General features: G+C 40.1%; 1 protein-coding gene across 4 annotated transcripts in view; it reads right to left on the bottom strand.

Annotated features, from left to right (window-relative positions):
* The window catches only part of LOC140200858 (follistatin-related protein 5-like), a 681,870-nt gene that overhangs the window by 202,498 nt on the left and 452,420 nt on the right, over nt 1–26,952 (bottom strand). For all 4 annotated transcript variants that reach the window (XM_072264488.1, XM_072264491.1, XM_072264489.1 and 1 more), the window contains exon 6: nt 19,987–20,107. In XM_072264488.1, coding sequence (XP_072120589.1) covers nt 19,987–20,107 — 121 coding nt within the window. The remainder of the gene's footprint in view (nt 1–19,986; nt 20,108–26,952) is intronic.

Genomic DNA, 26,952 nt, shown 5'->3' with positions numbered 1-26,952 from the left:
AAAAGGCCAAGAAAAATGGCACTATGGTAAACTAGCAAACTTGACGATACTCCAACAATCGTTTTGAAAAATGAGATCTAGCACATACTAATCTATTGCTGTGCTCTGTGGCTTGCAGAGTAAATAACACTTATTACTTACTAAGTTTGTAAATAGTCAACTATTAGCCCATTGCCACAAAAACAGGAACAGCACTGACACACAAGCCTAGATATTTACAAAGTCAGATGCTTGTTTTTCAAAATTAAAGCCTAGTTCTTCCGGATTTCTTTGCAGCAAAGTCCTTGATCAGATCACTAAAATCCAGTTTCCGAACAAGATCACTTTCAAGTGACATCAGAGTAAGATGACTCAGCCTGTCCTGTCCCACTGTGGATCTGAGCCTATGTAGTTGCTGTTATCAGGCCTGCCAAATATGTCATTGGAGCCTCGGATGGCCAGTCCCCTCTTGACCAAAAACTTCACAACCACCAACACTCTTCTCTATACATCGGTCCAGTAGACACACTCTGACTCAAGCTGTTTTTGCAGTTCTATATCTATTCTTCCGCTGTCAGATGCGAGTGTAACATAGATCAGTATCGTTTTCCTGTGGTGTTCGCTATTTTCATGCTCTCCTGTGCGCTCAGCAGCATGTTTCCAGTCGCTAAAGCCAGTTTCGAAGATGGACTGACGGTTACCATCACTGAAGATGCGGCATGCAAAACACACAGCTGGTGGAAGGGGAATATAAGAGCCACTGCCTTGATATGTACTCACCGTTTACCAGCTTGTGTTTGAAGTGAAATTTGGAGAAAAGACGTCTCTGCTGTTTGTATATTCGTTCCAAAGCTTTGATATCCACAACCTTATTCTGGCAGGACTCCGGCCCTTTCTTAGCCCAGTATGCTCGGACTGAATCATCTAACGTTTCCTTTCCCCAGCGAGCAGGATCAGTGCCGTAAGGATCCTCAGTAGCGGTAATGTTAACATTAATGTTAATGGCTGCCCAACTTGGTTGTTCGGAGGCCTCTGTGGTCGGGAATCCCAAAGTCATGCTCTCTGCCTCTTCAATGTTTGCTGCTGACTGTGGCAAGGACGGTGGTCCTGTGCTAACGCTGGTGCTAGCGCTAGCTGTTGTACAAGTCTCCATTTGTCCACCGGTCTCAGACTGTGACAAGAGCGATGGTACTGCTGCACCATCGAGAACAGGTTTAAAAAATCCTGTCAATTTCAATGTCTTTGTTAATGCTTCTTTCTCATGGTCCTCCTTTTCTTGTCTCTTTTTTCCTTTCTGTTCTCCACTCTCCTATTTTTTTGTGTCTGCCATGATGATAGCTACCTATTTTGGGCCCCTCTGCAGCTCTGGCCCCTGGGCTGCGCCCAGCCTAACCCTGCCTAAAGTTCGGCCCTGCCGGGCAGGAGATCAGAATGTCCAGTGGAAGAAAATGCTGACCATAAAGAAAGACAGATCATTTATAAGTTCAATACCTGTTCTTTGATGTTGTGACATTTACTGGGAATTACATCTTTTAGTTTTTTAGTCTTTTAGTCTTTTAGTCCCGGTGCCCAACGGATGTTCTTCTAAACATTCTCCATATTTCAGGTGTGTGACATCATATAAAAATCAGAAAAAAAACTAAAAAGTACTCAAGTAGAAATGAACACAATCTTAAAAAGTTCAATAGTGGTTGAAAAATTAGGAACTTTAATTAGAACGGCTATAATAGAACAAAGGGAATTGTCCACAATAGTGTTTAAACTGAAGCTGTCAGAGAAGGCAATAAGATATATTTCAGGTCATGAAAATGTAGAAATACTGCTAATACTTAATCCTACTGTGCCTGTACTGGCTTCTTGAATGATTGCACAAATAATCCCAGCATTGTTCTCTACCCCTGTATTTGCAGAATTAAATATCTATACTTTCCTTAAAAGCTGCTTCCACTGCATGTACAGGCAGTGCAATCCATATATAATAGAGATAAATAGCAAATTTTCCAAACTCAACTTCAATTATGAAATACAAGAAAAAATTGACATATAGTGCTACTCAAAAATTGCACCAATAGTATGTGTGGTCAAATGGTGGGTTTCAGTCTGGTGGTTTTGCACCACCTTATTGTCAATGTCGTTGGAAATTACTTTACTAACACAGCCTAATATCATTGAATACAATATTTATATATTTCATATTTTAATTATTTTTATTATGATTTTTATGCTATAAAAATTGCAGTGTTATTCTCTAGATGTAGCTGAATTAGGGTATGGCATTACCTTATTCTTCTGGGATCACAGTAAAGAATTGGATCATTGGCATATTAAGATAAATGATTTCCGAACAAAAATCCACTGATAAAAAGATCTAAGAGAGTAATCCTATCCTGGGATTGGGGTGACAAGCTTAAAGTGTTGGATTTATAGATGTAATAACAGTCACACTTCCTGACTGACTTCGAATTTGCCCATATACGTTGAAAATTTTTACATCTTTCAGGTGAACTGCTTCATTGCAAGATCCAGGCAGACAATATATAGAGAATGCCAGACAAATATGCTTTTTAAAAATGAGCTCATATATATGCCAAGTAAATAATTTTCCTCTATCAAGTGCCAGTTCTTTGCACAACCACACTGAACAATTGATAATTGCAAAACTTGAAATTGATGTATTAAATTATTGCACAAGACAGTATAGGCGAAAGGAAGAGAACAGAAGGGTTATGACTATCCAGGAATTATTTTCTTCCAATAATAACCTTCCAAAACAACCAGCAGGGTGCATTTAGATCCCAGGCCAGGATGTGAGATCTCAGTGTAATCAATGGCAACTGTAGAGCAAAGATTAGGAAGGCAAAGGGCAAGGAAAGGCAAGTCTGTATTCTTTCCAAATGACCAATCATACACATACTTTTCTATCAGCTGACAGGCAACTCTCTCTTCAGACTTGACCACCTACAGTCACACTTGATAGAAATAAGGTTGGTTCAACTCATGCATCCTTCCTTACTTGCATGCATGCCATCTACCATCACCTTTTAGAGCTTCCTGTTGCTTTAAATTATTTATCGACTTTATCCTTTTTCTAATAACCACAGAGAAAAAAAAAACTTTTCCTTGAATGACTGCAGGTCTATGCCTATTATGCCCACTTCTACTCCCCCCCCAATATTAAAATATGACTTTCAACATCCTTGTAGTGGCACAATGGTTAGTGTTGCTGCTGCATAGTTTTAGAGATCAGCTTTAAATTCTGATCTGTGTGCAAGTTTGCACATTTGCCCTGTGACCATGTGAGATTCCCAAAGATTTACTAGCTTGCAGGTCAATTGGCTACAGTAAATTAAGCCTAGTACAGGTGATTGGCCGGAGAACTGATTTACATTAGAGAGAATAGATTACAAGAATTAATAGGCCACTGGGACTGATGGCAACACTCTGAAAGCTGACAAAAACTTGCTGGGCTGAATGGCCTTGCTGCCTGCTGCAAAACAATATGAGATTTCCTAAATCTGAAAACAATTTTGCTGGTCTTATCTTTCAGTAAATTTCTTCTTTGAGACTTGGTTTTTTATGGAGTTTTTTTTTATATATGACTATTATCATTGAACTAGAAAGCAATTTCCAGCATACACAAATGTTGGTCTTAACTTTTGAAACAAAACCAAGAAATATTGTAAACAATCATCAAGTCAGCCAATATCTGAGGAAATTTCCAATATCTGCATTTTATTTTTCATTTAGACTGAAGTTCTCCTCATTTAGTATTATATATTGTCGAGTCTCACCCCACTTGGTTTTTAGCCTAACACCAGTTCTCTTCCCTGCTGACTCTGGAATTCTAATTTTATTAAATTCATAAACACAAGAGATTCTGCAGATGCTGGAAAGCTAGATCAACAAACACAAAATGCTGCGGGTACTCAGGACTGATGAATGGTTTCAACTTGAAATGCTGACTACTTTTCCTGTCCATTGATACTGCCTGACTTGTTGAGTTCCTCCAGCGTGTCATGGGTGTGGCTCCTATGAAATGCATATTCTATTGGCAATACTTTACTTTTTTGGAATATTTTAGGATTGCCTGTCATATTAAATTCTAATAACACCTACATTTTCCTAGGTCATCGTCAGAGGCATTTCCACCCATTGGTTAATTTTTTGGAAATCTTTCACTTGCAACTTCATTTATCACAACTGCATTCATTTGCAAATTTATTAATGACAATTCCTCAGTTTCCGCAGATGCTGCCTGACTTCCGAGTTCTTCCAGCAGTTTTATTTTAGTTCCTAATATATCACTTGTTCATGGTAATATTTTAACAGATAGTTAAAATAGTGTTCTCATAAAATGTTTTTAAATAATGCCTCTTTTAAAAGAGGAACACAAATGTTCCTTTAAAATATTAATCTCTAGGATTTATGCATATCATCCCAGCTGAACATTGGATTGTTTTCATTCTATAATAACTTGCCCTTTTAAAGACTCCATTGCCTTCCAAAAGAACCTCTAGGTAATTTCAATATAAGACACTGGAGTTACTGTTAAGCATATATGGATGATATTTGGAGGAAATAAGTTTGATAGGATTTCCCATTTTATTCCCTCCATGGAGTGTGCACAAAATATTATTAGGTACATCAGCATTGAAATTCAATGGTTTTGTTGTGGTTAATCCAGCAAAAACACAACCAACATACACAAGATGCTGGAGAACTCAGCAGGCCAGGCAGCATCTATGGAAAGAAGTACAGTTGACGTTTTGGGCCGTAACCCTTCAGCAGGACTGGTGAAAAAATGCTGAGGAGTAGATTTAAAAGGTGAGGGGAGGGGAGAGGGAACTACCAGGAGATAGGTGAAACTTGGAAGGGGGGAAATGAAGTAAAGAGCTGGGAAGTTCATTGGTGAAGGAGACAGTAGGCCATGGAAGAAAGAAAAAGGGGGAAGGAGCAACAGAGGGAGGTGACAGGCAGACAAGGAGATAGGGTGAGAGAGGGAAAAGGGGATGGGAAATGGAGGGGGTGGGGTTGGGAGGCATTACTGGAAGCCTGAGAAATCAATGTTCATGGCATCAGGTTAGAGGCTACCCAAACAGAATATAAGGTGATATTCCTCCAACCTAAGTGTGGCCTCATCACAACGGTGGAGGAAGCCATGGATGGACATGTCTGCATGGGAAGTGGAATTAAAACAGTTAGCCACTAGCAGATCCCACTTGTTCTGGCAGACGGAGTGTAGATGCTCGGCAAAGTGGACTCCCAATCTACGTTGGTTCTCCCCAATGTACAGGAAGCCACACCGAGAGCACTGAACACAGAATATGACCCCAACAGACTCACAGATGAAGTGTCACCTCACCTGGAAGGACTGGATGGTAGTGAGGGAGGAGGTGTAGGGGCAGGTGAAGAACCTGTTCCGCTTGCGAGGTAAGTGCCAGGAGGGAGATCAGTGGGGAGGGTCAAACAGACAAGGGAGTGCTTGGTGGTAGGATCCCACTGGAGGCAGTGGAAGTTTTGGAGAATTATGTGCTGGATGTGGAAGTTGGTGGGATGGTCGGTGAGGACAAGAGAACCCTATCCCTGAATGGGTGCCAGGAGGACGGGTTAAGAGCAGACATGCATGAAACAGAAGAGATATGGTTGAGGGCAGCGTTGATGGTGGAGGAAGAGAAGTCCCTTTCTTTTAAAAAGGAAGACATCTCCTTTGCTTTAGAATGAAAAGCCTCATCATCAGAGCAGATACAGCAAAGACAGCGGAATTGAGAAAAGGGGATGGTGTTTTTATAGGTAGTAGGGTGGGACGAGGTGTAGTTCAGGTAGCTGTGAGAGTCCGTTGGTTTGTAATAGACATCGGTGGATAAGCTGTCTCCAGAGAAAGAGACAGTGAGATCGAAAAAGGGGAGGGAGGTGTCAGAAATGGACCAGGTGTATTTGAGGGCAGGGTGGAAGGTGGAGGCGAAGTGGATGAAGTCGATGAGTTCAGCACAGGTGCAGGAAGCAACACCAATGCATTTGTTGATGTAGCATAGGAAAGGTGCGGGATGGTCACCAGTGTAGGCTTGGAACATAGACTGTTCCACGTAGCCAGCAAACAGGCAGGCATAGCTGGGACTCGAGTGAGTGCCCAAGGCTACCCCTTTTGTTCGAAGGAAGTGGGAGAAGCCAAAGGAGGAATTATTGAGAGTGAGGACAAGTTCTGCTAGGTGGAGGAAAGTGGTGGTGGAGAGGAACTGGTTAGGTCTGGTGTCCAGAAAAAAAATAGAGAGTTTTGAGGCCTTCCTGGTGGGGGATGGAGGTGTATAAGGACTGGGCATCCATAGTAAAATACTTTATACTTTAAGTATAAAGTGTACATCTACAGAGCATTATCTACCATGATGCAGTTTATTAAATATTAGTGACTGCAAATAAGACAATGAAATTCCAGACCAGCACAGGAAGACATTTCAGTACTATCAGAAGTGCAATTATTCTAATGGGACATTCAGCTCAGATAGACATACAAAATCGTACAGCAGTATTTTGAAAAAGAGTAGCAATATTTATCCTTCAACATTTAAACAGATTACTTGGTTATCACAAAAATAGTATGACAGCTGTTCCTCATTTGCTAACCCTTTCATTCCCGGGATAATTTTTGTAAACCTCCTGTGGTCACTCTCCAATGCCATTACTCCCTTTGTTAACTCTGTGGCCCAAAACTGCTTCGAGTACTCTGAATGTGATCTGACCAGTGTCTTATAAAGCCACAGCATTGCATCCTAGCTTTTATGTTCTAGTCTCTTCAAACGAATGCTAACTTTGTATTTGTCTTCCTTACTAACAATCTCGTTTGCAATAAATGCTCTAAGGAAGCACCATATAAACTCACGGTTCATCTTCCGATCAGGAACTTATCTTCCGATCAGGAATGTTAAAATCCTCAGGACTTAACGGTATGTCCTTGCATTCAGTTCAACTCACACTTCTCCCTCATCTAGACCATACCTATGATACACCTGCTCTCAAGAACTCAAAAATCTAATCAGCCTTATTGTCACATTTTAACCATGCTTTCACTCTGAGGCTGTGTTATGTTCTTTGTATCCAATGTGGGAATTCTGGAGACCTCCAGCCTCCCAGATAACCACATCTGCACCACATGCATTGAACTGCAGCTCCTCAGAGTCCGTGTTAAGGAACTGGAGCTGCAGCTCGATGATCTTCAGCTCTTATGGGAAACTAGAGAGGTGATAATTATGAGCTACTGGGAGGTAGTCATCCTTAAGTTGCTGGAGGCAGGTAACCGGGTGACTGTCAAAACAGGGAAAGGAACTAGGCAGCAAATGCAGAGTATTCCTGTAGCCATTCCCCTCAATAATAAGTATACCATTTTGGATACTGTTGAGGGAGACGACTTACTGGGGGGAGCCACAGTGACAGAGTCTCTGGCAGTGAGTCTTGCTAGTGCTGTGGCTCAGAAGGGAAGGGGGGAGAAAAGGACTGCAGTAGTGATAGGGGATTCCATAGTTAGAAGAGTAGACACGAGATCTGATGGACATGAGTGAGACACCAGGATGTTACCTCCCAGGTTCCAGGGTCCGCGATGTCTTGGATCGCATCCATGGCATTCCAAATGGGGAGGTGTGAGTATCCAGAAGTCAAAAGTCATTATGTTTCCTTAAGGGAAAATCTTCCCTGACCAATCTATTGGAATTCTTTGAGGAAATAACAAGCAGTATAGACAAAGGTGAATCAGTAGATGTTCTGTACTTGGCTTTTCAGAAGGCCTTTAACAAGGTACCACGCTTGAGGTTGCTTAACAAGAGTCCATAATATGAAAGGGAAGATACCAGCATGGATAGAAGATTGGCTGATTGGCAGGAGGCTAAGTGTGGGAATGAAGGGAGCCTTTCCTGGTTGGCTGCCTGGTGGCCAGAGGTGACTGGTGGGTCAGCTTCTTTTTTGAGACCACTTCTTTTCACATTATATGTCAAGGATTTAGATGACAGAATTGATAGCTTTGGGGCCAAGTTTGCAGAAGACACAAAGGTATGTGGAGGGGCAGTTAGTGTTGAGGAAGCAGGGAGGCTGCAGAAAGACTTAGACAGATTAGGAGAATGGGCAAGGGAGACTAGATGGTAATGACTGAAGTGAGGATGCTCTCTATGATGACAGTGTAGAACTGCACTGCCATCTTCTGCACCGTGTTATTAAAGGAGCAGATAAGGCTCATCCACGTGAGGTCTCGTGAAGAAATAAAGCTGAATGTTGAAATGGTGTTAACCGTAGAGTAGTCGATGATGTGTAAGTGGAGAGGAGAGATTTCTCCTGAAGTTGATATACATCTCCATGACTTTGAGGCCATTCAGCTCCAAGCTGAGGTAGTAATGGGTGACAAGGACAAACTGAATGAGTATTTTGCATCAGTCTTTACTGTGGAAGACACTAGCAGCATGGTGGAAATTACAGGTGTCAAGGGCATGAAGTGTGTGCAGTTACCATTTCCAGAGAGAAGGTTATTGGAAAACTGAAAAGTTTGAAGGTAGGTAAGTCACCTGGACAAGATGGTGTACACCCCAGGGTTCTGAAAGAGGTGGCTGAGGAGATTGTGGAGGCATTAGTAATGCTCCTTCAAGAATCACTGGACTCTGGAATGGTTGCAGAAGACTAGAAAGTTGCAAATGCCATGTCACTCTTTAAGAAAGCAGAGAGGCACAAGAAAGGAAACTATAGGCTAGTTAGTCTGACCTCTGTGGTTGGGAAGATGTTGAAGTCATTTATTAAGGATGAGGGTTCAGGGTACTTGGAGGGACATGATAAAATAGCCAGTAGTCAGCAATGGTTTTCTGAAGGGAATATCTTGTTTGACAAATCTGCTAGAATTCTTTGAAAAAAATAACAAGCAGGAAAGACAAAAGAGAACTTGGTTGATGTTGTGTACTTGGATTTTCAGAAGGCCTGTAATAAGGTGCCACACATGAGGCTGCTTAACAAGCTATGAGCCCAAGGTATTACAGGAACGATTCTAGCATGGATAAAGCAGTGGCTGATTGACAGGAGGTAATGAGTGAGAATAAAGGGAGCCTTTTCTGGTTGGCTGCTGGTGACTAGTGGTGCTCCACAGTGGTCTGTGTTGGGTCTGATTCTTTTTACATTATATGTCAATGATTTGCATAATGGGATTGATGGCTTTGTTGTAGTTTTGAGGAAATATAGAGGCTACAAAAAGACTTTGACTGATTAGGAGAATGGATAAAGAAGTGGCAGATGGAATACAGTGTCAGGAACTGTACGGTCATGCATTTTGGTAGATGGAACAAAAGCGCAGACTATTTTCTAAAGAGAGAGAAAATTCTAAAATTTGAGGAGCAAATGATTCCAGAGTCCTCGTATAGGATTCCCTAAAGGTTAAATTGTAGGGTGAGTCAGTTAGACACTTATCTGAGAAAGAATGGGCTGACATTGGAAAGGTTTCAGAGGAGGTTCACAAAAATGATTCCTGGAATGAAAGGGTTATCGTATGAGAAGCGTTTGATATTTCTGTACCTGTACTCGCTCAAATTTAGAAGAATGAGGTGGGATCTCTTTGAAACCTATCGAAGTGTTGAAGGGCCATAATAGAGTTGATGTGGAGAAGATATTTTCTATGGTGGGGCAGTCTAGGATCAGAGGGAGCACAACCTCAGAATAGAGGAACATCTATTCAGAATGGAGGTGTGGTGGAATTTCTTTAGCCAGAGGATGGTGAATCTGTGGAATTCATTGCCAGAGGTGGCTGTGGAAGCCAGGTCTTTAGGCATATTTAAGGCACAATTTGATAGGTTCTTGATTAGTCAGGATGTGAAACGTTACTAGGAGAAGGTAGGAGATTTGAGTTGAGAGGGAAATTTGATCAGCCATGATGAAATGGCAGAGCAGACTCGATGGGCCAAGTGACCTAATTCTGCTCCTATGTCTAATGATCATTTTCACACGGTGTATTTTAAAGCACAGAAGATATATCACCTACCAAATGATGGAGGAACTCAACAGGCCAGGTAGCATCTATGAAAAAAAGTACAGTTGACGTTTCGGGCCGAGATCCTTTGGCAGGACTGCATTTGCAGATTCACTCTTGTTTGAGATATAATACCTGCTCTTTTACCTCTTCTTTCCCAGATGAAGCATTGATTTGGTTGTATCTTATCCAACTTCAGCATTTCGTATTGAGTACTCATGATATAGACCATAAGGCCATAGGGCATTCAGCCCATCAAGTCTTTTCCACCATTCCATCACTCTGTCTTATCCTTTCAACATTCAGTAGGTTTCAATGAGATCCCACATTCTTCTAAATTCCAGAGAGTACAGGCCCAAAGCGGTCAAATGCGTCTCATATGTTAATCCCTTCATTCCCGGAATCATCCTAGTCTGGACTCTCTCCAATGACAACACATCCTTTCTGTGATATTAGGCACAAGGCTGTTGACAATTCTCCAACTGTGGCCTGGTTAGCGTCATATAAAGGTTCAGCATTATCTCCTTGCCTTTTATATTCTATTCCCTTTGAAATAAATGTCAACATTGCATTTATTATAGTCTTGTCTACATTAAGAAACCAAATGTAGACTGCATGACCACTTTGCCGAGCACTTTCATTCATTTGATAAGGGTGACACTGATCCTGTAATTGTCCTTCAGTTCAATTTGCCACCCACTCCTACTCTGACTTCACTGCTTTTGGCGTCCCATTTCATATTCTGACAATGCATCTTATAGCCTCTAGACATCAACAGCAAATTCAACAACATTTACCAAGTATTTTGAGTTTTGAGTCAGAACTGGCTAGTTCTTACAAATCGTTCTTCAACTGCAATGTCAACTCAAAGTTTTCTCTCCAAAGATTTCATCTGACCTGCTGGATATTTCCGAAACATACCCGGTTACTTCAGTTTTCCATCGACTGCTGTGCACTGTACTTGCAAATCTAGTAATTTGTTTTTGCTCTTCCATCCTCCATCTCTTTCTATTTTCACCAGGTGGGAGGGTGGATAAGGTTTATTAATTGTAGTTGATCAGCTGTAGATCAACATTTCAACTGTAATTAATAAGTTTGATGTACCCTCTCGCAAGAAGTGTCATTTATTCTCTCCTGATTACCATTCTCTCACAGATGATCCTTAGTTCTTTCCATTTAATTCCTCCTCTCTGTAAATTAACACATTGATTTATAACTTTTCCTATTTTTGATGCATGCTCATTAACATGAGATATATTAACTTTATTTTTCTCTCTCTCTTCTCCTCTGCTGCTTGACATGCTGAGTATTTCCAGTAATTTCTACATTTATTACTTCTGCATTTTTAAATTATCTGGCTCCCATTAAATGGAGTAAATAAAACAGTTCTGAGCCCATATTGGTATTGTCAGATATATTTTAACCAAATGTAGCATTACCTTTTTGAAATCGGCTCTTTCTGCATTAGTCTTTTGATTTCCAATAATTCAAATAATTCAATAACATAATTAACTAATTCACCATCTGATTCAATTATCATCTCTTTCTTGTTCTTTTAAGATTAAATGCACCAGAACAAAGGCATCAAACAGAAGAGTTCTGAGGTATTATAAATCAGCACTTTGTACAATGAGGTATAACAGATTATATTGATACTGGACTCATTCATGTGTACAGAACATAATGAACTTTACAAATGATTAAATTTTAATCCTGTATTGACTCTTCATATGTGTGCATATAAATTACTTGTAATACAAGCACTGGATTTTGAAACTTAGTTGTAAAACTTATTTGGATTTCAAGCAGACATCTTTTGATTTGCCATGCACAGAACCACCGACCACATTGCCTGGTTATGAGCTGTGCAAGGAATGAACCAACCAAATGTCATAAAGTAAGACATAAAGTTACATAAAAGTATGCAGAATACCATGAAAAAAGTTAGATTATCTTACAAACTAATGTGCACTACCATGGGTTTATGATAATACAACCTATGAGAAGCAATTTTCCTAAATAGTAAGGTTCTGGCTTAATTAAAATATCTCGTTAGCTTAACTGAAACATCTTAACCTCTTGGAAATAAACTGTTGCATTGATAATAGTGGATTGGTAATGTAATTTCTGGTTATTCTCCACAACTGCATTGTGCTGCTTCATGCTCCTAGGCTCAGTGTGTCAATTTCATTAACATTGCCTCCAACTTCCACTCTGCCCTTAAATTCAATTGGTCAATTTCTGGCACCGTGCTCCCCTTTTTCATCTTTCTGTTTCCATCTGTGTCTACTGATATCTTTTATAAACTCACCAATTTCCACATCTATCTTGACTATACCTCTTCCCACCCTGTCACTTGCAAAAATGCCATTCCCTTTTCTCAGTTCTTTTGTCTCCGTCACATCTGTCCCCACCTCTTTCCAAGGTGATGTTCCAATGCAAATATTCCCATTTAGGACGACTACAGCTGAAACACACAGTCATAGCCATGGGTACTTCAGTAAGCAGTATTGTTTAAAGATGCTTAAAAACACTGTTGATACAGTGGATTCTGGATGGCAAGCTCAGGTTACAAGTGCAGTTCCCCTTTAAGAGAACGGAAGCAGGGAAGGCACTTCAGTCTACAGGTACGATTGAAATGCAGCGCACTTAGACCCTATTTTCTGACCATCCTGCTGGTGAACATAAGTCTCTGGAAAATAAAATTGAAGACCTCAAACCAATATTGCAGTACAAGAGGAATATCAGGGACTGCTGTGTACTTTGCTTCACAGAAACTTGGCTAACCTCCACCATCTCAGATGCAGCTCTGCAGCCGGAGGGCTTCAACATTCATTGCAAAGACAGGACCATTCAGTCTTTTAAAGACAGAGGAGGTGGAGTATGCTTTGTGATTAACTCAGCATGGTGTACAGACGTAGCAGTTTAGTCTCAGTCCTGCTCACACGATCTGGAACATCTAATGGTCAAATGTCATCCATTTTATCTGCAGAAGGAGTTTTCTGCCATCATCCTGGTAGTGGTATACATTTCACCTCAGGCCCATGTCAAGCAGGCACTGGAGGAGTTGAGCACCATGATCAGCAGGCACGTAACAGCACACCCGGATACCTTCCCTATCATTTCAAGGAATTTCAACTATGCCAGTTTGAAGAAGTCTGAACAACTACTATCAACTACTATTACCTGTGGAATCAGAGGAGCCATAACACTTGACCACCATTACACCACCATCAATAATGCTAACTATACCATCTCACGCCCACACTTTGGATTTAGAACGTCCGATCACCTGGTGTATAGGCAGGTGTGCGATGCCATTCCTTTCTCAGTTCTTTCATCTCCGCCACATCTGTCCCCACCTCTTTCCAAGGTGATGTTCCAATGGGCATCTTCAAATATTCCCATTTAGGACTAAATTCACCGTCACAGCCAGCACCAGTGGTGAGGACCAAGAAAAATGGTCAAGGGAGGTGCAGGAGTATTTACAGGATTGCTTTGGGTTGGTGGACTGTACAGTATTTGGGGATTCATCTCTCAAATCTGAATAAGTATGTCACAGTTTGCAAAGAAAAATGTATCCTGTGAGACTGAGAGCATATTGAAGACTGACAATAAGGCTGGTTAGATTTTTGAGTTCGTGATCCGGAAGCGTCACTGATACGGTCTTGGTGAGGGAGAGGGTCTGAGTTGAACTGAAACAAGGACTAATTGTCCCGATGAAGGGTCTCGGCCTGAAACGTCAACTGTACCTCTTCCTAGAGCTGCTGCCTGGCCTGCTGCATTCACCAGCAACTTTGATGTGTGTTGCAAGGACTAATTGTTGAGTCTTGAGTGTTTTAACATATAAATTAGGTCACTATCTGTAATCCAAAAAACACTGAGCTGTACATTTAGTTCCAAACTCTTCACAATAACAACTGGTCTGGGTTGCTGTTTGAGCAGACTGTTGCACTCTGCATCACCATAGAGGACAGTTTGCATTTTCAACTAGGCAGTAACCTACTACAGCTTATAATGAAGAACAAATGGCATGGTAGAAAGTCCACTCTGAAAGTGGACAGATATATTAAGTTGTTGGGAATCTATACCTAAGTTAAAATGATAACTTATTTTCTCAGATTTAATTGACCATCTCCTGCCAAACAAATTATTTACTTCTGCAGGAAGCCAGTAATTTCCATGTGATAACAGACACCAGCAGACACTGCTTTAATCTTTCTTTCATGATCACCAGGACTTTCGGAAACATTAGGAGAACTTTGCTCTGTCAAATTCAGGTGACCCTCAGACAAATTATTCCCAGCCCATCACCACAATTCATAATGGGACTCTTAAGATACTGATTGATGCAATTATTTTTTCTTTCTGATTAACTAGCCCATTCGGCTGGAAACAATTTTCAGTGCTGGTTGCATTGACCATCTCCCACACAGTTTTATCTTTGATGCGAAATAAAAATAATTGAAGGTTGGCACTGATTACAATATTTTTGAGGATATGCATGTTCTTGGCACCAATAAACATCAAAAAGTCAATTTCAATGAATTTTGTTTGTGTTGAGGTGAAATGTATTAGGCTCAGAATACTATTAACTATTGACTCTCTGGGTCAGGAATGTACAAGAGAGGTCCATCTATTTTTGTTTCTCCAGCTATACACACAGAATTGGAAAAAAGTGTGTAAATGTAGTCTGCTGTACCTCTCCTACTAGAGGATTCCAGACCTGAATGAAATTCACAAACTGGAGGCAAACTGCCTAATTTTAAGTTTTTTGGCCTTTTCAGGAGAAAGAGAAAGAGTCACTTTTACTGGTTTTATTTCTGCTATGCCATCCTTTTAAATCTTATTTGATTTGCTTGATAGTGCATAATTCAATGTAATCAATGCACTTTACTTATAATCATATAAATGTTTATTGTCAACAAATTCCATAATTAATAATTTTTACAGCCATGCAGACCGCAGAAAGTCCCACACTTGAGACTAAGCTGATTAATTCATCTCTGTCAAGGTGGCAATTGTAGGTATTTTAACCAGTCTAAGCACCTTTAAGATAAATTTAAAGGGTAAAAAAACCTGGACGAATTTCTACTCCTAATTTCTTCTAACAGCACCTATCAGAATAATTGACTGAGTGACAATAGAGCTCGGCTAAATTCGATTGCCATGACATCTAACTGACACTCAAAGGATGTTTCAAAATGTATGAGGAGATTTGGAAGCAGTCAGAGGGGACAGGGAAGGATATCATGGCTGCATGTGAGCTTCTAAATGTGGCAAAGTCAATGCACCAGCTTCCTCATTTAACCCAAGTACATCAGGGTATATGTAGGGCATCCCTTAGGGCAAAGTTTAGGGTAACATTAGGGCAGTAATTGCTATTTCAGCATATTACCAAGTGTTTAAAACTTCAACTCAATGTACAGATACCTCATGAGCACCCAGGAAGGTGGTAGTTGGACAAGGTTGAAGCTCAACTTGCAGCTCTCTTACTGAGTAGAGTGTATACAAGTGAAAGAGTAGTTTTAAAAGCTGAGGCCACCTTGTACTATAACTTTGATGCATTGTTTTATCAGACTCTGAGCTCTAGTTGAGAGTTACTGCCTGTTATAGATAGTGATACATCTCTATTTGCTGCACGCTAAAATACAAAAGAGTATACGAATACCACTCTAACTGATTTGGTGAAAATCTGTTTTCACAGAAGTTGTACAGTTTAGGGAAATAGTTCAGAAAGTTTTAGAGAACTTTTTTTTAAATTACATGAGCTAAGTTTAGGAAATTTGCAGTCTGTTGGCAACTTTTAAAGATATAATTTCTGAGTTGCATTTCGTACCTCCCCATGGCAATATTTCTATTTGTTTATTTTGTACTGAGAAATTGTGCGACTGGGAGATCAAAAGGTAAGAAAATAGATGACAGATGTAACAGTAGGTCATCCAGCATTCAATATTATCTCAATATCACACCGTTGATGCCCCTTTAACTAGCTTTGCCTCATAATTATTCAGCGACTTTGGTTCCTCAGCAAGATTAGTGAATTCCAACATATGCCATGCTCAGTGAAGAAAATTCCTATTGCAGTCCTAATTCTCAGCCATTTCCAAACCTTCTCCAGTTGTGTTCCAAGTTATTTAAGAATAAATGTTGCAATGAAAAAGACATAATAATCTGCAATGAAGACAACACATTCCATTAACATCTCATTTTAGCAAGAATTAAGTTGTGTGAAAGCTCCTTTCAGTCCCTATTAGGAAGTGTTATCTGTAAAATAATTTGCACCTTGTAACACACTTGAATTTATTTTTGCACATTTTTCCAGATGACTTCTTAATTTTATAGCTGATTTGACCACCTAACAAATTACTGAAAAAGACAACAAAAGTGTCTATATTAAATCTGTTTATAAAGAAAAGATTGGCCCTACTTGCACCAAAAAAATTGCTTTTCCCTTTTTTTCTCTTCTATGCATTAAGTGTGAGAGGACAGACCCAAATTGCTTCCGAACTCTCATTACTTGTACTCCGAAAACTACTTGGAACTGTGCAAGAAGTCTAACTCCCATCCTGTCTTCGTTGTAATCTGTTAGATGTCCATTTTCTTTTATTGCTGAAGTGATGGTTGCAAATGAAACTTCAGCATAAATGTATCTCTGATCCAAACCCTATATTCAATCACTCTCTGACACAGCAGGTACTCCTGAAACCTATCCCTAATCCACATTTGATATCAATATCTAGAACAATGGAAGATTTGCTTATTATTGAATGTCGGATGAGGGGATAGAAGAAAAACTAATTGTTAACTCACATTATGATTATGTAATCTGCTGTCACATATTTCTGAATGTTCTTGTTGTTGTTGAGTGCCGTCGAGTCGCCTGCTAAGTTATGGTGACCCCCTATGGATAGTGTAGGTGTCCATAGTGCTTTTGTGGCAAGATATGGAAGTAGATTGCCAGGGTGATTACATGTCATAAAATAATGTATGTCCTTAATTACACGATGCTCCTCTTGAATTCAGCATGGAAGTGAAATGACTGATATGCCAAAGATATATCCAGACTTTTTTGTTGAAAAATATTAAATCACAAAGTAGTTCCATCAATGGATTAAAAGTAGTCCATAAAACACAGGGTTTAAATGAATGCCATGAAATAGTTGAAATTTATGCAGATGTTTCATTATGCCATTTGAAGCTACTGATAAATTCTTGTTTCATCATTCAGTTCCAGGTAGCTACCATTCTCTCAGGTCAACCAACTCAATACCAACTTTTCAACTTCACAGAGCCCAAAAACATCTGGGGAAGGAAAAGGAAGTAAAGGAAGGAACAGTGAAACTAATGCAGAGAAAGAATTAATACGGAAAATAGAAGATGATAAATACTTAAAAAAAAGTAATAAAGAAATAAAGCTGTGTATAAACAGAAGGACAGAGGCTGGTCCAGATGATATTGTTCATTAGCTACTACAATCAGACTGTTTTGGATGTCAACTTTGGGACTTATCTTTCCAACTTCCTCCTTTATCTCAATTACTGAACATCTTTGTTTAAAAGAATCAGAAGAATTTTGGGATTAAGACATCATTCATAAGTTTGAAAGAAATAGTAATAGTATGATCAAAAATGGGAAGGTGAGTGATATAAACAAAGGGCTTTATGTACAAGGACAGAGACAACAGCAGAGAGAAAGAATCAGTGGAAAACTCCACATGATTCATGGAGCACTTTTCTCAGTTCTACTACATATTGAGAAGATTTAAAGGCATCATATACGTACATATAAACATTTTGATAATATCATATAAATTTTCTTAAACCTTTGACATGGAGACTACTACCCATTATCACATATACATCCATTAAAGGCTTAGTAAGCATTATGCTCAAGATTGTCATATTGACAGCTAAGGGTTTAGATGACATTGGATGAACATAATACAAGAACAAAGCATTGATTAATGTTGACAGCTGAATATCACCCAAACAACTAAGACTAAACTATCAAGCTTCTGGTAGTTAATAAAGCCACACAGCCTGAAGAAAAATGCATAAATGGTCATTACTTCACAAAGAACAGTTTATCTCATTACTCCTCACTATCAGAAAAAAAGTTAAATGGATTAAAATGTTACTGTATAATGTAACTACATCACCCTTAACTTATTTAAAAGCATCAGTATATGCTCTATTAAAGTAGCAGGTAGCATTGTTGCATTTGTTAGAACATATGGCAAAATATCATTGCATAGTTAAGTATGATCAGTTCTTGTGTACAACACTGGAGGGTGCTCCTACAACCACCCTGCTGTTCATTAGATTACTTTTAAACAGACCTTTCTTGTATACTTTATTTATAGTTAAATTAAATGCATTTTCTTAAAATTAGCTGCAGTTTCCAATGGCTAGCCATAAAATTCTAGTAGATTTCTGAACCTTGGCCATAGTAGGCTCAAATGCTTAACTCAAGCAAACTCTGCCTTCTGCTACCACATTAATTTAGCGAAGACGAAAAAAAATGAAGAGTGTCCTTCTTTAATGTATTCAAACCTTCCCTGTAGCTGTAGTGTCTTTGCAATTTTGGTGATGCCATTCACTACTCAGATTAAGAACGGGGGACACACAAGGGAATCTCCAAAGGAACATTGTTTCCGAACTCCCAGGTGCAAATGACTCATTTCCTCACTGATGCAGCAAGTAATTTGTAAAAAAAGTAAATCAGTCTAATTTAGAAACTGCCAGCAAGTCTCTTTCCTGCTCTCCAGGGCAACAGCTGGGTTTAAGGGCCTGAAGTAATACATACAGGAATAGACTATTGTCTCTATCCACTCCACTTGTCAACCCTCAACCACACACACACATTCCCTTATAATTCAGTGCCTTTGCTTTGCAGATTTCAGATCCACTCTTTGCAGGAAATATATAGCATTGTGGTACTACAATTGATCAAAATAACTCAGAATGTCAGCATATGGGATCTACAGGAGATCCTGTGGATGAGCACCAGCACAAGCAAGAAATTACCATCAGGAATATAGTAAGAGCTTGATAATCTGGCACTTGCTGTACTTGACAGGAGCTCACTAATCAAGAGCAGGCCCAGGTGCTCGCTCAGCACTGCTCCTGTGTCAGCTTGGGAAGTCTCTTTACCAATGAGCCATTCTCTAAGTGCTAGCTCTTCATCAACCCAACTGCTCCTTCCAAAGTGAGGCTTACCAGAGAGCACCGGATTATAATATGCCAGGTTAAAAATATTTTATGAATTTTACACTGAATATTGTTGTGGGCACTGAAACCCACAGTATTTTTGCAATAAAACAACAACAAAATCATGAAGGTGCTAGAAATCTCAACTGTTGATTAGATCTGCTCTAATAAAAGGTCATCAACATGAAACATTAACTTCCACACCTTCCGCACATAGACTGCTTGACCCGCTGAGCATCTCCTGCATCTTCAGTTGTTATAAAAACACTTCAACAAATTGGCATTCTCTGGTGGATGCCATCACTGATATTAGATATTAAATATACTACAACTTCCCCTCTTTTTCTGTTCAGATAAACCATTCATAGTTAAGTTGATGGCAATAAATCTATCTCTGAAACGGGCTAACTGGAAAAAAAGAGATACTAAAAGATAACTTACTTCTGCTATTTTGTAGCTTTCACTCATAGAACCACTAGAAAATGATTCAACTTGTTCAGGGTGGAAAAGGACCAGTTTGCATCCTTCAACCACAGCACTGCTTTGCATTCCAAAATATTCAACTTATGTGATAATATTACAGTACACAAAGCAAAACACTGACTGCTAACAATTCCTAATCAGTCTAAAATTCTTTTAAGCTGAAGCTAACCCAACGCAATACTGGTCCCAGCAGGACATGCTACCAACATGAACTAAATGTGTGGTTTAAAATGCTTAAGCTTGTGCTACACCAGGTGCACAGTAGCCATTTTACCAGGTTAAACATATTTACAGAGGATCATAATAACACACTTCTTGGACGGAACTTACGGAATGCTGTGTAGAGTTCTTCTAGAGTCAGCATCCTGTCATTATTGTAGTCATCGTACTGAAGAAGATCAAATAAGTTGCAGTCAAGTGGGTCGTGATCAAGGGCATCCTGTGTCATTGCCTGACAAAATTAAACATAGCTTCAGTAAACTTAAAAAAATACAAACGTCAAACTTTTATCGCAAGTGTGCTTTGTTGAGAAACTAGCAATGTTTGACTAAGGGCATAAATTTCCCATTAATATTTTTCAAACCCTGTTTTTAGAATCTCAACCTTAAAAGAAATATGCTTTTAGTCTCCTGATGCTGCTTTCCTGGAGCTGAATGTTAGCAGAAGCTTAATGGTGGCTTTAAAGACAAACACTTTAGTTTTTTAGAGCAAAATATTTTGCTGTTCTCCTCAGTTGGGGATGAAGATTTACTATATGTTACAGTGAATCCTGGTATAAAAGTCAAGCAATGCACATTAAGCAGCATATCATCTGTGGCAGCAAATCATTGTGCATTTGATACAAAGTTTTATAGATATTTCAAAACAGTCTATAATTAGAATAGTGTCAGAATTTTGAGACAATTTAGATTTTGATGAGCTGAAATTTTGGGTTAGTTTCAGTTGCAATAGCAAAGGAAACTGAAAAGAGTAACTGGTACTCGCTGCTCCAGATTGCAGTACCTTCCAAAGCATCGCTCCTTCCCTCCTACACAAACTGTGTTTCTCACCTTCGCAAAAGTACTTAGTTATTTTTCACACACTTCTCTCACACATTCATGTACACAGTTAGGGAAAATTGGAGAACTCCAGGACAATACAGTGCAAAATAATATTAATTCTTGGCACACTGAAGCTTGTCTTTGGTCCCTCTGTAATTGATACTTGCACCTCTATATCAATGACACACCACCTTGGTTATTATTTCCTAAATCATAGAGTGCTGGTTCTGTGAGAAGTATATCCAAATTGTCCCTTTAACTAGCTGTTAAAAAAATTGTCCCTGGAATTTTTATTTCACACACATATGTCATTCAATTTTTGCAAGTTACTGTTGAACTTGCCACCACCATCCTTTCAAGATGGGCAACCTAGATCACACAACTTTGGCTGGCATAACTGAGAAAACAGATTACAGTTAGGGCAAATCTGGAAGGACTCGAACAGCTTTGAAAATCATTAGTTAGCCTTTTTTAAAAAACATTCATTGTGATGCACTTAATGCACCATAACTAATGATTTTAAAAAGTCCATGCTGGTTACTAATTTAGCATGATAGGTAGTATTCTTGACTATGATAATTGAATTAAGGACAGCCATGGAAAGTTCTGAAATGTAATAACCTTAAAAAAAGTTCATTGAGGAAATAAAGGGGAGCACAGATTATAGCCTTTGCAAATAGCACAAGCGTCACAGTTGCTGATCAACCCATACCCAGTGAGGGCAGTGTATTACTGTGTTGCCCGATCATCAGGATTTTAGTGCAAAGCCAGCATTAAATACTGTAAATTGGCTGAACACATCAGCAGGGAGATAATGTCACAGACAGGCAACTCTATTCAAAGCTAGCCTGTACCTCTAAAGGGTGGGCTGCAGAGAATGCAGGCAATCAGTCCAAAAAGAACCTGAGAGAGGGAGCTTGAAGAATCCTATGTTATTAGAAAGAATAGACTACAGTGTTTGTAAATAACAAGTCAGAGAGTCATAGAGAAGTACAGCACAGAAACAGGCTATTTGGCCCATCTAGTCCATGCTGAACAATTTAAACTGCCGATGCTCATTAACCTGCACCGGGACCATAGGCCTCCATACCCCTACTATCTACGTACCTATCCAAACTTTCAAATCAAGCTCGCAAGCACCACTTGTGCTGGCAACTCATTCCACATTCTTATGCCCCTCTGAATGAAGAAGTTTCCCCTTAGAACTTTCACCTTTCACCCTTAAGTCATGACCTCTGGTTGGTGTCCGAGTCAACCTCAGTGGAAAAAACCTGCTTGCGTTTACCGTATCTATACCCCTCATAATTTTGTATACCTTTATCAAATGTCCTCTCAATCTTCTATGTTCTGAGAAATAAAGTCTTAACCTGTTCAATTGTCCTTATAACTCAGGTGCTCCAGACTCGGAACCATTCTTGTAAATTTTGCAGAAAAGTGTGTATGGAATTGGAGGAGATAGCAAAGGTACTTAATGAATACTTTACTTCAGTATTCACTACGGAAAAGGATCTTGGCAATTGTAGGGATGATGTACAGCGGACTGAAAAGCTTGAGCATGTAGATATTAAGGATGAGGATGTGCTGGAGCTTTTGGAAACCATCAAAGGTTCAAAGGTCGAATTTAATACCAGAGAAATGTATATAATATACATCCTGAAAGTTAGGTAAGCTGGGACCGGACAAGATGTACCCCAGGCTAATGTGGGAGGCAAGGGAGGAGATTGCTGAGCCTCTATCGATGATCTTTGCATCATCAATGGGGACAGGAGAGGTTCCGGAGGATTGGAGGGTTGCTCCTTATGTTATTCCTTATTCAAGAAAGGGAGTAGGGATAGCCCTGGGAATTATAGACCAGTGAGTCTTACTTCAGTGGTTGGTAAGTTGACAGAGAAGATCCTGAGAGGTAGGATTTATGAACATTTGGAAAGGCATAATATGATTAGGAATAGTCAGCATGGCTTTGTCAAAGGCAGGTCGTGCCTTACAAGCCTAATTGAATTTTTTGAGGATGTGATTTAACACATTGATGAAGGTAGAGCAGCAGATGTAGCCTATATGGATTTCAGCAAGGCATTTGATAAGGTACCCCATGCATGGCTTATTGAGAAAGTAAGGAGGCATGGGATCCAAGGAGACATTGCTTTGTGGATCCAGAACTGACTTGCCCACAGAAGGCAAAGAGTGGTTGTAGATGGGTCATATTCTGCATGGAGGCCGGTGACCAGTGGTGTGCCTCAGGGATCTGTTCTGGGACCCCTACTCTTTGTGATTTTTATAAATGACCTGGATGAGGAAGTGGAGGGATGGGTTAGTAAATTTGATGATGACACAAAGGTTAGGGGTGTTGTGGATAGTGTGGAGGGCTGTCAGAGGTTACAGTGGGACATTGATAAGATGCAAAACTGGGATGATAAGTGGCAGATAGAGTTCAACCCAAGTAAGTGTGAAGTGGTTCATTTTGGTAGGTCAAATATGATGGCAGAAGATAGTATTAATGCTAAGACTCTTGGCAGTGTGGAGGATCAGAGGGACCGTGTTCAGTTCTAGTCACCTCATTACAGGAAGGAGGTGGATACTCTAAAGACAGTGCACAGGAGACTTACAAGGATGTTGCCTGGATTGGAGAGCATGCATTATGAGAATAGGTTGCGTGAACTTGGCCTTTTCTCCTTGGGGTGACAGAGGATGAGAGGTGGCCTGATAGAGGAGTATAAGATGATGAGAAGTATTGATTATGTGTATAGCCAGAGGGTTTTTCCCAGGTTTGAAATGGCTAACCTGAGGGGGCAGAATTTTAAGATTCTTGGAAGCAGGTACAAGGGGGATGTCAGAGGCAAGTTTTTCACACAGAGAGTGGTGGGTGCGTGGAATGCACTGCCAGTGAAAGTGGTAGGTGCGGATACAATGGGGTCTTTTAAGAGGCTCTTAGATAGGTACATGGAGCTTAGAAAAATAGAGGGCTTTGCAGTAGGGAGATTCTAGGCAGCTTCTCGAGTAGGTTACATGGTTGGCACAACATTGTGGGCTGAAGGGCCTGTAATGTGCTATAGATTGTCTGTGTTTCTATGTCTCCTGAGTAAATACAGATGTAAAAAAAATTATTTAAGATCTCTCCCATTGTTTTGGCTCCACACATGGGTTACCATTCTGATCTTCCGGAGGGCCAATTTTGCCCTTTGCAATCCCTTTGCTCTTCATTTATCTGTAGAGTCCCTTAGGAGTCTCCTTCACCTTGTCTGCTGGAGCAATTTCATGCCTTCTTTTAGCCCTCCTGATTTTCTTCTTGTGTTTTCTTGCATTTCTTATATTCCATAAGCACCTCATTTGTTTCTACCTGCCTATACCTGCTATGCACCTCTTTTTTTTTCTCTTAACCGGGGCCTCAATATCTCTTGAAAACCAAGGCTTCCTTACACTTGCTATTTTCACTTTTTATTCTGGCAGACACAAACAAGCTTTGTGCTCTCAAATCTTCTCTTTTGAAGGCCTTCCACCTACCAAGTACACCTTTGCCAGCAAACGGTCTGTCCCAATCCATACTTGCTCAGAAGATTTGACAGAAGTGATGCAAATTAGGAGAATTGCCCTATGCTCAGGTGGTCATCCAGATGTATGCTTAGAGGAGAGTGGGACAGGATAGCCATTGGGGTTATACTTGGTTGAAGATGCTATCATGTGTTCAAGATCCTCATGGATAGTCAAAACCAATAAGTATACAATAGATTCAATATTTTACCATGAGTGTTGATAGTCCCACATCACAAATATGACAATCAGATGTTGTATCATACCTCACACCTAGCAACACTGTTAGCCACACACAGATACACCTACTACCCATACAGATCACAGACAGTCTTAACCAATGGTGTTTCAGTTGCGATAGCCACATCTGCCAAACACTTTGCATGAGATTAACTAATACATCTCACTTTCCTTAACAAAATAAGGTGATGCACAACTGGAATCTGCAGTAGACAACCGGCAAAGGATGGACATAGATGCATAAACCTTTGAACTGACGGGTTTGACCACTGGAATAGTCTGCAGCAGGTCTTAATTCATTGAAGATATCTGGAACCTTAGACCTAGCCTTTCCTGGTGCCCAACACCTTCTCAACCCATACGTCTGCCTTACAATTGCACCATCACTTTCTTCTTTCCCTCTCACAACAACACCACTCAAGTCTTTCTCATTGCAGTTTCCTGCAACCTTGCCGTATGTTGAAGGAACAACTTAAAATCCGAGATTGAGAAGACTGCCATTTGATTTCACACATGCTACCACTATCTCGGATAATGACGGGGCATTATTCTGAAGAAAGCTTAGAAACTGGTAGACCCTGAGCACAAGGGACCTGAAGCCAGGACAGTGACTAATGATAGGCCAGTTCATTGGCTATATTTAAGAGGGAGTTAGATATGGCCCTTGTGGCTAAAGGGATCAGGGGGTATGGAGGGAAGGCTGGTACAGGGTTCTGAGTTGGATGATCAGCCATGATCATACTGAATGGCGGTGCAGGCTCGAAGGGCCGAATGGCCTACTCCTGCGCCTATTTTCTATGTTTCTGTACTGTACGTGCCAACTCATTCGTATGTGAACTTGTTCAGTAGACAAAACTGGTGAAAATTCTGATGGGCAAAATCTCCGATATATTAAGGCACGGCTGAATAGGAAGTGAACAAGAAAACCAAAGTTTCAAATTAACAACAAAAATCTCCATTATACAGTTTAATACGGGTCTGGCTAATGGTAGTCCATAATAGAGCAAGGAAGTACAATATGACCTTTTAAAGATAGATTAGGTTTACTTGTCACATGCTTTCTCACTAACTCCATTAGTATAACTTTCTTTTTCTTCATTTACTATCTAGTTTTCCTTTAAATACACCCATTCTCTTCACCTCAACCACTTTTCATTAGTAATAAGTTCCACATTCTCAGCAAAATATTTAGTTTTTAAAAATACAGTTTTTTTTGTATGCAGGCCACTGTGAATAGAGTGCTGCATAGCTTCAGTGACTGAGGTTCAAGCCAGATCTCCAGTGTGGTCTATGTGGAGTTTGCCCTTGCTTCATGTGGTTGTCCTAGTCTTCCCTGGGCTCTTTGGTTTCCTCCCACATGCCAAGGAGTTGCTTGTAGGTGGAGTAGTTGCTATGAATTATCCTTGTGTAAGTAGGTGGCAGGAGAATCATCAGAGAGTGATGGGCATAAGTGACCTACAGGGGAAAAAATGAGGAGTGGCATTCATGAAAACATTCTTTGAGCCGCCATAGACTTGAGGCTGAACAGCTTTCTCTTTCTAAGGTAGGTTATTTTTTTTTTTACACAAGGCATGTGGAATGCACCGCCACAGGTGATGGTAGAAGAGGATACATTCGGGACATTTAAGAGATTCTTAGATAGGTACATGAATGAAAGAAAAATGGAGGGCTATGTGGGAGGAATTGTCTTCCGTTCAGAAGGCAGATCAATAGTAGTATTCTGCCCAGGAGTCTGTAACTAGTGGTGTTCCACTGTGATCTGTTTTGGGATTCCTGCTCATTGTGATGTTCATAAATTGTTTAGCTGAGAAGTGGATAGGTAGTTAGTAAGTTTGCAGATGACATGAAAGTTGGTGGTGCTGTGGATAAGGTAGAAGATTGTTGTAGGTTACAGTGGGAGATTGGCAGGATGGAAACTTGGACTGTGAAGTGACAGATGGAGGCTAATCTGGAAAAGTGGTACATTTTGGAAGGTTGGATTTGAAGGCAGAGTATAGGGTTAATGGCAGGATTTTAGCAGTATGGAGGAACAGTGGGATCTTGAGGTCCAAGTCCTCATATGCCTCAGAGTTGCCATGCAAGTTGAGGAGGTGGCTAAGAAGGCATATGGCATGTTGGCCTTCACTAGTTGTGGATTGCGCTCAAGATGTGTGAGGGCATACCCTTAACGTGACTGGAGTAAAATATAGGGGGAATGTCAGAGGTATCAGAGATAGTTTTTTTTCACACGAAGAGCGGCAAGTACATAGTGTGCACTTCTGGGAGTGGTGGCAGAGGCAGATAGATTTAAGAGACTGATAGATGGGCACATGGATGAAAAAAAAATAGAGTGCTATGTGGGAGTGAAGGGTTAAATTGATCTTGGAGTAGGTTAAAAGGTTGGCCTGTACTGTACTGTTCTTTGCTCTATACAATTTCAGGATTGATAATAATAGTTTTTTGTTTATAGCATTGAATTAATAGCTCCCAGGTTTAATGGTTCAAAACCAAC

The sequence above is a fragment of the Mobula birostris genome, chromosome 7 (assembly GCF_030028105.1).
Source record: "Mobula birostris isolate sMobBir1 chromosome 7, sMobBir1.hap1, whole genome shotgun sequence".
Classification (NCBI taxonomy): Eukaryota; Metazoa; Chordata; class Chondrichthyes; order Myliobatiformes; family Myliobatidae; genus Mobula; species Mobula birostris.
This window is presented reverse-complemented; position numbering and strand designations above follow the sequence as displayed.